Raw genomic sequence first — 14,101 nt, 5'->3', positions numbered from 1 at the left:
AAAGTATGCTTTTGGGCTTGATGATACTCTAAAAGCTTTGGAGATGGGAGCTGTTGAAAGCTTCTCTTTTTGTCTGGGAAAATCTTCATATGAATAGGTATGTGTTGAAAAATAGTGCTGCTGGTGAGATTGTTATTAACCACCTTACAAAGGAACAGGAGGGCAATTTTCGGAATCAAGACATACTTTCAGACACTACTTATTCATGTCAAGATTTTCCCAGACTATGCAAAACCGTTTGTATTCATTTGCAAATCACTCCAGTAGAGATATATTTTCTTGAACGGCATGAGTTGAACCTCATAAACAGAGACATCTTTTCTTTTAACTCTTATGTTCAGATGTTTTTTCAGATGCTTCGATATGAGGTAACCTCTTACTTGTTCTCTGATTTTTCGCTTTTTGGCGCCACCAATTTCTGCAATGTTGCTGGGAACATCTGGTGAAATTTTGGGATATCCTTTTATATTTAAGTATATTTTTATAGTCTTCTTACTTCATTTGCTTTTCAGTATTCCCCTAAACATTGCTGCTTTTTTGGTTTTTAGCACCCCCACTGTTTACTTGTATTTTGCAGCTTTTGTTGAACTTGTCTTTATAGGTCGCTAAATTTTGGATGAATATGCTCACACTCACCAGAGATATTCGGCCTAGAGGTGCAAGGTACTTTAACCTTTATCAAATATCAATTGAACACGATGATTTAAGGCAAAAACAGCTCTTTGTTATTGTTGAATAAAAAACACTTTATATTTTTTTTCTATGTATGATGGTCAATAGTAACTATTTTCATAAATATAAATTGCACTGAAGAGAAGCTAGGCCAGGTGTTCGAGTGCATTGCCTTAATCTTTTCTACTTAAGTTTTTCAGCTATTACTGATTTCTGCTAGTCATGACGATTATTTGTTTCTTGTTTTTATCCATGTATGATCACTGTTAGTGAATGACCATTTGAGTGTTAATGATTAGCTAATATTAGTCCCTGCCAAGTGTGAGTGTGTGCGCGAGTCCATTTCAGAAGTGATATCTTTGCACAGGTTCTGAAGCAATGCCTATTCCATTCACATGCTGAGTTGAATAATTGTTTTGTAGGTGAATCCAGATACTCCGTCGTACGTATAGTATTTCAAGGATGCTCCAGCATATACGTGGACTTGAATGCTTGAGTCTATATGACCCTATTTTCATGCCTTATTTATGGCTTTTGGAACTTAATTTACTGAGTTGGATTGATGTTTCTTTTTTCCTTTGTACTTTACAAATGGTGTGTTCTATTGACAATATCATAACTTGTATTCATAGATTATAGATTGCTTAACGGTATGTGATGTGATTTTGTGAACATTTCTGCTGTTAATATAAAACTATATTAACTCCCTTGCATGTCACGGGGAGAGAATGTTGTTGACTTCTTCTGGGTTAGAGAGAGGGGAGAGTTTGTATGCAAAATTGGAATGCACAGAGGGAAGACGAGAGAAATGAGAAAAGAAAGAAGAAATAGCGGGATCGGTTAATAAATTGTTTTTTAATTGAATAAAATAAAATATTTATAAAAGTGCATTTAAATTTAAAATTTTGACTGCAAGGAAACATCACCTCACAACACGACAAACACTTGGAAGACAACTTTTTTCTACTTTCTTTAATTTTTTTCCCACCAGTTTTTGTACTTGCACTCAAGTGAATGCAACTCTATAGATTAAAAAATAATAATAATAATAATAAGACAAGGAAGAGACAAGTATCGCCAAAATCAAATTCATTCATAGTGACTTACAATCCTAAATCAAGTTCAACTCAGCTCAAACAAAATTGTTTTATCTAATAGATATATGTAATCTATAAGAAAAAAAGACTAATTACTTCTAATATAAAGTTCATTAGTCACTATCATTATCAACAACATGCAACTTTCTCTCCCATTTTGAATTCTTAAGAAGGGGGATACCATCATATTCCCTAACATTTTCCTTTCCAAACACAAATCCTTCTCCACAGTTGAGCAATATGTGTAAGACCTCCTTCATGGAAGGCCTATTAGCAGCAAGAGTTGAAGTACAAATGAGCCCAAGTTTGAAAATGCTGCACATTTCATTTATGTACATAGGTTCTACGAAATCATTGTCTAGTAGCTCTTTTATATTGCTTCCTAACTGGTGGTGACGCCACGCCCACTCTGCAAGAGATGAGTGCTCATCACCATAATTAGCCTCTTTGCCAGTTGTCAATTCCAATAGTACAACGCCAAAGCTAAAGACATCAATCTTTTCACTTACTCTCTTTGTTTGAACATATTCTGCAATTTAAGTATGGAAGAAACACGTTCAGATAAAACGTATGTCAATATAAAAAGGGATACAAAGAATTTTTGTATCTAAGGAACGTATTATATGAGTTCCTATTTATCTGTCTTGAGAAAAAAATGAAATTATAAAGACTATGGTATTCAATCATTTTGTTAGAATTATTTGATGAACTTTTTAATTTACCCTTTGTTAGTTTAACCTCTGGATTAATCAACCAATATAAATGCTTTATTTATTGTGTTCAAAATTTCTATATAGGTAAAAGGGTGTTAGTGAAAAAATGATGATTAATATTGTCTTGAACTTCAACATAGATAGATGAATAAAAACAATTTTTTTCTTCGCTTTGGACAGATAAATAGAAACGAAGGAATGGCATGTCATTTACCTGGAGCCATGTAGCCAAATGAGCCAATCACAGATGACATGGTGGCAAGTTCCCCTGGCTTGATTAACATCCTAGCCAGACCAAAATCAGCAACTTTTGCATTAAATTGAGAATCCAAAAGGATGTTGCTTGTTTTTATATCTCGATGAACAATTGGTGGTGAGCAATCGTAGTGCATGTAGCACAAACCTTGGGCTATCCCAATGGCTATTTGCAATCTCTTTGGCCACTCAAGCACAAAATGATGGACTGAACCTGACACAGATGATGGCTTCCCCTTTTTGTGCAACCACCTATCCAGGCTACAGTTTTCCAAATACTCATAGACAAGAAGCATAGAATCCTCATTAAATATACAGCATATCAATTTCACAATGTTCTTATGCCGAATGTTGCTCAATATTTTCACTTCTGCACGAAATGAGCTCTCTAGCTTTTGGTCTAACTTTCTGTTATTGGAGATCTTTTTCACAGCAACATAGCCTAAACCATCAACGGTAACACGATATACTGTACCAAATCCACCACTGCCAATAACATTATTTTCTGTCATTGATGATACTATGTTTGATTCATTGAAACTCACCCTTTGAAATGAAATAAGCTTCCATGAGTTATCCAATCTTGTCTTCCCTTTTCTGTAAAGTTTGATAATCAAGAGTGATATCAATAAGGCTAGTAAGAAGGTTACTACCACCAGGCTTATAATCAAAGCAAGAGACCAAGATGAACCTTTGGTTGGCCTTTCAAAGCCAACATTGCACAACGTAATGTTGAATGCTGAGGTATCAGCACAGAGGCCAGAATTATCCAAAAAGCTGGTGGAAAACACAGGATTCTCAAATTCACTTGGAATTTTCCCTGACAAATGGTTAGAGGATAAATTTAGATTGGTGAGTCTAGGAAGTATAGAAGGAACCTGGCCAGAGAATTGATTTTTTGACAAGTCAAGTTGGCTAAGGACAGGTAATAGAGCAATTGAATCTGGGATTTGTCCAGAGATTTGGTTATGACTCAGATTTAGATTTTCCAGGGACTTCCATGATATTATATCTGATGGAAGTGGCCCTGTGAGCTGGTTCTGATCAAGCAATAGAGTTGTTAGCTTGGGAAGAGCTGTTAACTCTTTTGGAATACTTCCATTGAAGTAGTTCTTACTAGCATTAAACACTACCACATTAGTCCATGAAGATACCCCTCTTGGAATCCTGCCATAAAACTGATTGTAACTTATCTCAAAGCGTGAAATACTTGAGGACAATCTCTCAGGAAGCTCACCAGTGAACTTATTATCTCTTACCATGAAATTTGACATCTTGAAAGTCCAAAGACCACTAGGAATACTACCCGAAAACTCGTTACTAAAAATTTTCAAATCTATCAGGCTACTACAATTCCCAAGTGATTCTGGCAACTCTCCACTCAGATGATTATTATAAGTAGATAAATTAAGTAACTGACCATGGTAGCATAAGTTCTCCGGTAACTTTCCACTAAAACTATTAGATGAAACCATAAATGTTTCAAGCTTTGAGTAGCGACCAAATTCAGGAGGAATAGTACCTGACAAGTTGTTGAAAATGACATGAAAATGTGCCAAAGATGGAAGATGGCCTAAGCTTTGTGGTATCTCCCCTGACAAGTTATTGAGAGACAAACTCAACCATGTTAACTTTTGGAGCTTCCCAAAATCTTCAGGTATTTTCCCAGTAAGATTGTTTTCTGCTAGATCAAGTTCAATCAAATTCAGGGCTTCAACCACATCAGGTATCTCACCAGAAAGTTTGTTCCTGAAAAGATACACTTGGCTCAAATTCTTCAACAAGAACAAACCTTTGGGAATGTGTCCAGTTAAGTTGCTTCGTGATAAATCCAAGCTCTCCAAAGCCACCATTTCTCCAATGGTTTCAGGGATGTTCCCAAAGAAGTTAGAACTATACATGTGAAAGAACTTCAATTTTTTCAACTTGGTCAAACTTGAAGGGAACTTAGAAGGAGGGAGCACTAAGTTAGAAGACATGTCCAAGAATTCAAGATTGACCAAGTTGCTAATGTTCTCAGCAGGAAAAGTACCATTGAATAGACAATACTGAAGTTGAAGCAATCTCAGCTCCTTTAACCCTCCAATGCTTGCAGGAATGTCACCATACAAGTTGGTGGAACCAAGATTAAGGTACTGCAAGTTAACCAATTTGTCTATGTCATGAGGTATGTTACCACCAAAGTTGTTCATTGAGAGGTCAAGGTACACCAACTTGGAACATTTGTAGAGAAATGTTGGGAACTCCCCTGGAATGGAATTGTTTCTGAAATCAACTTGTGTGAGATTTTTGAGGTCACATAGAAAAGATGGCATTGTTTGAGTGATGGTGCTGTTGACCAAAGTCAATCCAGTGATAGAGTCATTGGTGCATGTGATTTCTGACCAAGAGCAATGAGAAGTGTCTGATGAAGTCCAATGACTCAAGAATAGTGGGTTTTGTAGGTGCAACTTTATCTTCATTAGGATTGCATGTTCTTGATCATGCAACAGAGTCTCAGAGTGCGCATGGCTCAAGATTAAGAAAATGGTTAGAAAATAGTAAAATAACATTTTAACATGGGATGTGGCTAATATTTTCATGTGGGGTGCGTGTGATTTTCTGGTTTTGAGTGTGTGTGAATTGAAATGGAGTTGATTTGCAAAGGAAGAGGAAGAAGACTTGGTAGTCTTGGCTGCTTGAGAATATTTTACATGGTTTGAAACTTGGACACTCAATATAAGCTTATGATTGTGACAATACTATTTAATGTCATTTTCAAAAAGAAAATCATATAATGAGACATATTTAATTGATAAGATCATTTGTGGTTTTAAAATAATTGAAATAATTGCAGACTAATAGATTATTCATTGTATTTTACTTGAAGTTTGACGTTGACCAAACTTTATATCTGATAGAAATTAATCGATTATCAAATTAATTTATGATGTATGTAGTAAAATTTTGAAAGAAAAAACTTATGATAAGGATATTTATTTCAAAGGGTTCTGTCTTGTCTAACACGAAAATTATTTTTAATTTTTTGGTCTGATTATATTTTAAAAAAATCTTTTAATTAAAAACTATTAATTCACTTTTAAAAAATCAAAACTAACAATACCTAACTATTAACAGTTAAAATAATCACTTTTATATTGATAGTTTGTGATTTATTTTCTCATGTGCTGCACAGACTAGTTTAAAATTTATATTTCTAATTATTAATTCAATAATCAAACTAACATTTGTTTATATTTTGTAAGAAGTAATGCCAAAATATTAAATTAATTCAAATAATTTTTTAATCTTATTTGTGTATTACGATACAAATTTTCACAATTAAATTTAACAATTATCTGATTCAATTTATTATGTTAGTCTCAATATTTTAATGAAATTTTAACATAAATTATATATATATACACACACACACATGCAAGTTAGATAAATAAAGTAAAAATAAAAAAACTAAGTTTTAATTCGTCTTGACGGTTAAATTATTCTTAATGTCATGACATTAAAAGTCTATATTATTTTTATTATTTATCTTTTTCATTTTAAATGTTATTACTAACTTTTAACTCAATATACACTATATTATTATTATTACTACACAACTTATCTCCAAGAATTATTAACATATGATTTTTTTCTATTTAATTATAATATAATACCAAAATTTAATAATTAATAACATTAAATTAATTTGATAGTTGATTAATTACACTATCTTTTCGTAATCCCTTACATGTTTTATGGGGCAACTGTAGATGGGTCAACAAGTCAAGCACATGGTTCCGAGAAAAAAAGATTGTGACTCAAACCAATTGAAACATCTCTGTATAGAACTTTTGGTCAACTGAAACATAATTAGAATAATATTATTTCACAAAAAAAAAATTATATATATTCTTTCAATAATTGAATCTTGGGGACCCATTATTATTCCACCTTGTTTGAAGTTTCTAATGTTTCAATATGTGTTTGCTTCCATATTTCTCAGCTAAGAAATGAATATAAAAATACACATATCACACTATGCTAGCAGCCTAGCACTCACCAATGTTAAATAAAATTAGTAACAATTTAAGTTTCATGTATGGGTGATTTTAAATTCACTTTTGTTAATATTAACCATTAAATTTAAGAAAAGTTTATGAATAATATAAATAAAAAAGTGAATAATAATATTTTATTAGGTAAAAAATCATGCCTTACTGATTTCCTTACATAAAAATATGTTTTTAACTATAAGTAAAAAAATTACAAATAAGGATAAAAAAAAGATCCAAAAAGATTGCTCTCCTCTCATATTAAATTTTATTCTTTGATCTGTTCCTCGAGCATTTCAAGTAATAGAAACACATAAAAATTAAAAAATTTAATGTAATTATATTTTTTCTTTTGTAACCACTTCTTTCATGAGAATATTAAAAGAAACAAAACATTGGTCTATTTATTATGAACTGTTGAGTGTCGTGTTAGTACTTTTTCTCTTAGTCTTTTAACTTAGTCTTACCCTAAAAGCACGCATTTGTTGAAAGTATAACATTCCACCATAGAGGACAATGATGTAGTGCCCACTGCATTGACTTGTGGAAAATGCATCTTTTTTTCAGAATCAGCACTGAATCTTCAATTGGGCACCCAAGTTTACATTTATTGGGTTGTTAACCCCAAACTTTATAAATTTAATGTAATAAATGTGTTTTTTAAATAAAAAATTATCGTTTTTAAATATTTCAATTTAACCATAAAAAATTAATAAAAAATATTGAATCTTGTGATATATCACAAGATCTTTAATAAAAAAAAAAATTTATAATATCGTGTATATTTTACCATACTTTAAGAAATCAATGATTTTATTATTATTTGAATATAAAATATCATATAAGATATTAATATCAATTATACAATAAAAATAGACAATTAAAATCATAAAGAATTAAAATAATAATGAGTCAATCCATTCATGGCGAAGACTTTTGCAGCTTCAAGTCACGCACTCAATCAAGGATAAGGTCTCTGCTTCTGATTGTCAGTCCCCGACAGACAGAGAGTGATTCGCACCTTCTTCCATTCAATGCATTTTCTTCCACTTAGATTTAATACTTTCCATTTATAAAATAATAATAATTTTCAATTAGAAATCTAATGTGAACAATACAAAATGATTTTCAATTATTGTACCATTGAGAATAAAGGAGTTCACCTGTGTATCTTTTAGTTTAAAGTCAAATAAAATTGATTTTGAGTAAAATAATTTTAAGTTATTAAATATTATTAAAATGTGTATTTTTTTTAACTTTGAAACAGAGGAGTCTATGCATCTGAAGTGTACAACTTAAGTAGTTGAATTTATGATATATATTTTTTATTTTATCATGCGCACCAAACGCAGCCCTTCAGACTTTATCTACTATGATAGCTTAGATACAACGTATATTTAAAGTACATTATTATTTATTAAAAAAATTTATTAGTTTAAGCATATTTAACTTTAGGCTGATAATACGAGTTTAATTCATTGGATTGACTAACATAATTTACAAAATTTGACGATGCAGGTTCAGATTTCGAACCCTGATTTGATTTTTCAACTCATCTGAAAAACGTGATAGGTTGAACCATTTTTTTTTATCTTTAATTAATTTCAGGACATAGCAATTAGCAAAATAGGGTAGGTTAACCTGTTTTGCATCCTATTTAACTTTATGAGTGGACATAAAAAGTAACAATTGGAAAATCATGAAAAGAAAAGAATATTAACTTTTGAGATATAAGTGCGTTTAAATAATTAGTTTAATTAAGTGTTTAATTAATATTTTTCAAAACTAATATATTATCCCATAATACTGGATCAGGTCTACTTAAATGTAAAACAACAATCTAGTCTAATATAAAATGAATTCAAATTCTCTCCATTTTCTTCTTTATTTCAGTTAAATTTTTAAGTAAAAGTTGAAGAGGAAAAAAGTAGTACATCAACAAATTTTTCATACTTATTAATAAAATAGTTATGCTTTTTCTTTCTTTTTTGTTTTGGTAGTACAAAACACGCTTAAAATAATGTGAAATTCATACAAATAAAAAAAATGTTTTGCGAAATTGTGTGTTCTTTTATGTATTAATAATGTGAATTTTATACCCGTGATCTAAAAAAAATCAAACATAAAAGTCAATATCACATACTACATTTTAATGTAAAATTTCTGACTAAAAATATTTTAAATACTTGTCTCGATCATGTTCAATAATTTAAATTAATTTTACTAAATTTAAAATAAACAAGTACCAACTTATTTACTAAAAATTTGTGAAATGTATGTTATTTGTATATTATTTTTTTATCTTACAAACTGTGAAACAATTGATTACGTGTAGTTGTAATTCTTTGAAAACAATACAATAAAATAAAGCGTTCTCAATGATTAATTCAAGGCTAAAATTCAAGAAACAACTCCTATTATAAATAATGTATGCAATGTTTTTTAATTTTTTTGAGTTCATAAATTCATCAAATTGTACATTTTAACTTCATGTAAGGGGTTGCTACAGATGTACAAAGAAGTCAAAATTGACTTGTTGAGAGAATTATGTTGGGTAAGTTTCAAAAAACAAAGCAATTATCTATCTGCACAACTAGGAAGAGGATATTCCCTTCCTTCTATCTATCTACTAAGTTCTACTTTCTGAAGAATCTGAACAATATCTATCAAGATGAAAGTGAGAATTTACAAAGGAACGGTTTCTTGAGGAGGTGAGAGGGGGTGTTTTCTTAATGGAATTTAAAACCGGGTATTGGGACAACTGGGTGTTTCAAAATCCTGTGCGGTTTGTGAACTGGTTGTGCCTCTGTTAAAAAGAAAAGGGGGGAAAAAGACAGTTTAGTTCTCTGTTTTTTAACCAAATCTAGTCCTGCCCATCGTTACCACAGTACTCTCTCATTTTGCCTCTTGTTTAAAAAATTTATTGGAGCCTCAAAATTCAGGGGTGACTTTTACCTTTTGAGAATACTCGATAATTTTTTTAAGAATATATCCTAAATGGGTACTACTACAATGCTGCTAATGACTCTAAAATGAAGAGTAATACTGAATTTAATTTCTGAAAAGAAAAGAAAAAAGTCATTTAACCCAACTTAATCTCTAAAAAACTAGTTACCAAATAATCTTTCAAAATTACAAACGTGAAACTAATGTTCTTTCATCTATTTAACATTTCTAGAGAGTGGGTCAACAATAGCTTTTGCCGAGAATTAAAATGGCGTGCATTTTACAGTTTTAAGATGTATTTAGAAAAGAAAAAAATGACCCCTTACATCTTGTAAACTATTTTGCATTTATTTTTTCGAAGACCTAATTAAAATCAGTAATTATTTTCAAGAACTAAATTGAGTGTTTACTCCAAACCAAATTAAACACAGCTTGTAGGCCACCAGTCACAACAGTAATCGAGCCCGTGGGCCATTGTTCCAAGCTAACGATTGTGGATTCATCAGAACCCCATTGACCATTGTAGCCGGAAAATTATGCCGGCACGAAACCAGAGTCTACTTATGAAAGAAATTTGAATCCTCTAAATTGAGCCAAGTCTAAGGAAAGTAAAAGAATATATGATCAATGTGGGCTTGATGATCAATATTTAAAATCAGCAAAGCATTATTTTCATCCTATACAAGGATACTCAGTTCCTTCACGTTTTGCTTTAAAACCTAAATAAAAAACATTTGATCGGATGCCAGTCAATACTAAACTCATAATTTACACCAATTTTCTCAATCAATGATCCAGTGATTAGTGAAGTGAAATGAAACTCAATGTTGTCAAGGTGTAAACAGTGAAGACACAACACATTCACAGAAATCGAATCGAATGAACATAACTTCTGTTTCAAGTGAAAGGGAACATCTTAAACTTTCACGATTACACTAACACTAATTACACATTATTGTGACAAAAAACCGTATAATTAAGTCGAGTCTACCGCTATACTTAAATTATACATTATAGTGAACAAAAAAATTTAGGAAACAGGAAACAAATTTATGATACGATAGACAATCATCAAGTAGTGAGGTTCAATTCATCAACAAATTCAATAATTCTTCATTCCGCCACAAAATTCCCTAACCCTAAAACCAACCTCGCTTACTTATACTCAAAATTGGGAACAGGAGGCGCATCGAAACTTTCTAGAATCTTCGTCTGGCTTTCCCCGATAGTACTTCCCCCCTCTTTCTTCCCTCCGCCGAACAACCCTCCGAGCCACGACGGCCCCGCCGAAGCAGAATCTGTCGTCGTCGTCGACGGCGGCGGCTCCTCCATGATGATCGGCATAGGCTGATTCGCGCTGAGGAACTTGTTGAGCATGATGCCGGCGCCTTCGATTAGAGCAAGAATGACGCCGCCGAAAGCGGCGGAGCGAGCGGAGGCGGCTAAGCCCTGGCGCATGGAGAGGAAACCGCCGGTGGCGGCGCCGGCGACGATGGAGTTCCATGGATCCTCTTTCTGGCGAACATAGACCATGGTGCAGTCAAAGGCGGAGAAGAGACCGCCCCATACGGCGAAGCTTCCGCCAACTCGAGGGGCGTTGAGACGAACGGCTTGGGAAGCGCCGATGAGACGATCACCTTTGGGGGTGTTGTAGAGACCTTTGAGGAAGTGAAAGGCGGAACCACCGACCGCACCCATACCGAACGCGCCTCCTATGTCGTCGAGAATCCGATCAGGGCATGGTTCTCGTGACGTCTCTGGGGTTCCCATGCTCTCTCTGTTTAGGGTTCCGGTTTTCGGAACACTCTGGCGTTGGCTCTGTGAAGAACCTCCCAAAAATTGAAACAAAGAAACTTAGTTCAAAAATTTTCCTTTATTCCTCTTTATTTGTGGTTTTTTAGTAATTTGCTTAACGTATTTATAAAGACATAGACCATTAGAAGACGACTCAACCCTTTCATGATATTAGATATTTATTTTCAGCGGGGATTATTAAATTTTATATGAATCAAATGTTTTTAAATATAAATATTTTAAATATTTATCTATATTTTAAAAATATACAGTAGATATTAAAATAAAATTATTCGATAAATTAACAATTTAGTTGTGAATTTTTATATCTTAATTCAATTTTTTATCTAAACTATAAATATTTTTTTTATTTCAAATATATTTTACGCGAGAGTTTGAACAAAGTAGACGATGATTTTTTTTTATTTCTAAATATTATTTTATTAATAAACAAATGTTTATCTTTTTGATAAATTTCTCAAACTTATGTCAGAAATAAACGTTTATCTTCTTTTAAAAATATACATTAGATGTTAAAATAAAATTATTCTATAAATTAACAATTTAGTTATGAGTTTTTTTGTTACTTATTTAAAAATATACATTACATATCAATATTTTTTATTTCATAATATATTTTACGCGAGAGTTTGAAATGACAATATTTTTTTTAATATTTAGTATAATTACATTTATTGAATTTAAATTTAAGAGCATATGTTAAATTATAGTAAATAGTTAATAAAGTATAATAATTATTAAAAAATTATTAAATAAAATAACTCTAATATTTTTTTAATACAATTTAATTTTGATCATAAAAAATTATTATTTAATAATATTTTAATTTTTTTAATATATATCAAAAGACATGTAATAATAAATTTATATCAAGCATGATGTTATTGAATTTAATATATTAATAATATTAATTCTTATAATTTTTAATAAAAAGGAATATTAAAAAATATATTATATATATTTAGGAAAATAATAAAAAAGTCATTTCCATAACTAAAAGATGCACTGCCTCTTATTAGTAACTAGTGACGGTATCGATGAAAGTGTGTTTAAACATTTAATAATATAAAATTATAATGCTTTAACTTAAAAATTGAAGTAACAGGATATTAGTATTAACATAATACTAATTATAAATAATAAATAATTATATTAGAAAACCTAATAATTCATGATAAAATATTACAACAATATAAAAAATAATATATTATATAAAAACTAATAAAGAATTTATATCAATTTTTATATTATCAAGAATGAAATTTTAAAGAAAAAATATATTATATCAGTACAAATAAAATATTATCAAAGAGATTGTCTATAAATCACAATTAATAAAAGCATTCTACCAATAAAAAATAATCAGATAATAATGTTATGATAATATTTACGATACTTTATCATAAATTGAAGGAGTTTTAAATTAAATCATTATATTCCTGCTAGGGAATAACTCGTCTTTATTGAGATAAAATAACATATTTTCTTATACAGCTGACATCGTCTGACGTAGGGTTGTATACCTATAAAAAGCATTCCGATGATAAAGTCAAATATCGGTTTAGACAATAAATATTATTTAATATTCAAAAGTCAATCATTTACTTGTACCTTCTACTTTCCTTTTATAGACATTATTATGTGCTAATAGACTTTGTGAGTCAATCCTGTTTTCATTCAGCTTTTTAATTAAGCTGGTAATATTTTTTATAATTTATCTAAAATAACTTAATTATTCTTTAATTCGTTATTAACCTGATTAAAAGGGTAATCGTCTCATTTAGGCCAAAAAGATATTCAGATTTTCTTTTTACAAGAAAGACTGAGTAGTGTCTTATCTAGTACACATTGTATATATTCCTATTTATATGTTAAGATATTCATTAAAAGGAATAAATACTTAATATACTTCACTGTTGAAATTGGAAGCATTTTCTCCACTTTGTTTGTTATGGCTATACAATAGCATGATGTTTTTGAAACGTGCATTTACATGTTTGCTTGCAACTTTGCATGGAGACTCTAATGGTAGTTCAAACAGCAGTTGTGAGATAATGATGCATATCTAGTGAGTTTTGAATTTTTGGAGTGTCGTGACGGCATAAATGGTGGTAGAAAGCTGTTTGCAGTAGCTTTTGTGACGATGAACAATAAACTTGACAGTGATGAACATTGAACAGAGCATAACTCATTTTAACCTGTTCAAAGATTTGCATACCCAAAAAACCACCACTTGAAGAACACGAGATGAAATTTAAATAGAAGTGGGCTAAAAGACACAAAACTGGTTGCTTATGGATTTGGTGATTTTAGTCTAAATTGGACCATACCCAACCAATTTTTAACTTAATATTTTATTCTTATACATGGTTAAAATAAAAATAAATAAATAAATCATGCTTAAGCTTAATATTTTTAATTATGTGTGATAAATCTTGACAAATTTATTAATAATATTATAAAAACTTAAAAAGATAAGTTAAAAAAACTATGAATATTAAATATAGTAAAAGTGTATAGATTTTATTTGCTAATTAAAAAAATACAGCAAAATTCTTTAAAATGTAAT

The 14,101-nt window shown here is 30.7% G+C and overlaps 2 protein-coding genes across 2 annotated transcripts; both read right to left on the bottom strand.

Moving 5' to 3' along the window:
- Positions 1-1,748: 1,748 nt before the first annotated feature.
- LOC113868032 (receptor-like protein kinase HSL1) lies at positions 1,749-5,417 on the bottom strand. Its single transcript, XM_027503584.1, has 2 exons — positions 2,697-5,417; positions 1,749-2,298 (listed from the first exon to the last, which is right to left on the bottom strand). Exons 1-2 carry the CDS (start codon positions 5,317-5,319, stop codon positions 1,883-1,885), a joined length of 3,039 nt encoding a protein of 1,012 aa, XP_027359385.1. The 5' UTR covers positions 5,320-5,417; the 3' UTR covers positions 1,749-1,882.
- A 3,358-nt stretch (positions 5,418-8,775) lies between these two features.
- LOC113867847 (mitochondrial import inner membrane translocase subunit TIM17-2-like) lies at positions 8,776-11,596 on the bottom strand. Its single transcript, XM_027503344.1, has one exon. It carries the CDS (start codon positions 11,485-11,487, stop codon positions 10,873-10,875), a length of 615 nt encoding a protein of 204 aa, XP_027359145.1. The 5' UTR covers positions 11,488-11,596; the 3' UTR covers positions 8,776-10,872.
- Positions 11,597-14,101: the final 2,505 nt, after the last annotated feature.

This window comes from Abrus precatorius, unplaced genomic scaffold (genome assembly GCF_003935025.1).
Source record: "Abrus precatorius isolate BTA unplaced genomic scaffold, Abrus_2018 Scaffold5, whole genome shotgun sequence".
Classification (NCBI taxonomy): Eukaryota; Viridiplantae; Streptophyta; class Magnoliopsida; order Fabales; family Fabaceae; genus Abrus; species Abrus precatorius.
The sequence above is the reverse complement of the archived record's forward strand: the minus strand, read 5'-3'. Positions and strand labels throughout refer to the sequence as shown.

Excerpts from the sequence above, each read along its gene's own strand:
- LOC113867847 (XM_027503344.1), bottom strand. The coding sequence starts at position 11,487 with ATGGGAACCCCAGAGACGTCACGAGAACCATGCCCTGATCGGATTCTC.
- LOC113868032 (XM_027503584.1), bottom strand. The coding sequence starts at position 5,319 with ATGAAAATATTAGCCACATCCCATGTTAAAATGTTATTTTACTATTTT. Across the intron at positions 2,299-2,696 it reads ATTTGGCTACATGGCTCCAG|AATATGTTCAAACAAAGAGA; the intron begins GTAAATGACATG and ends CTTAAATTGCAG.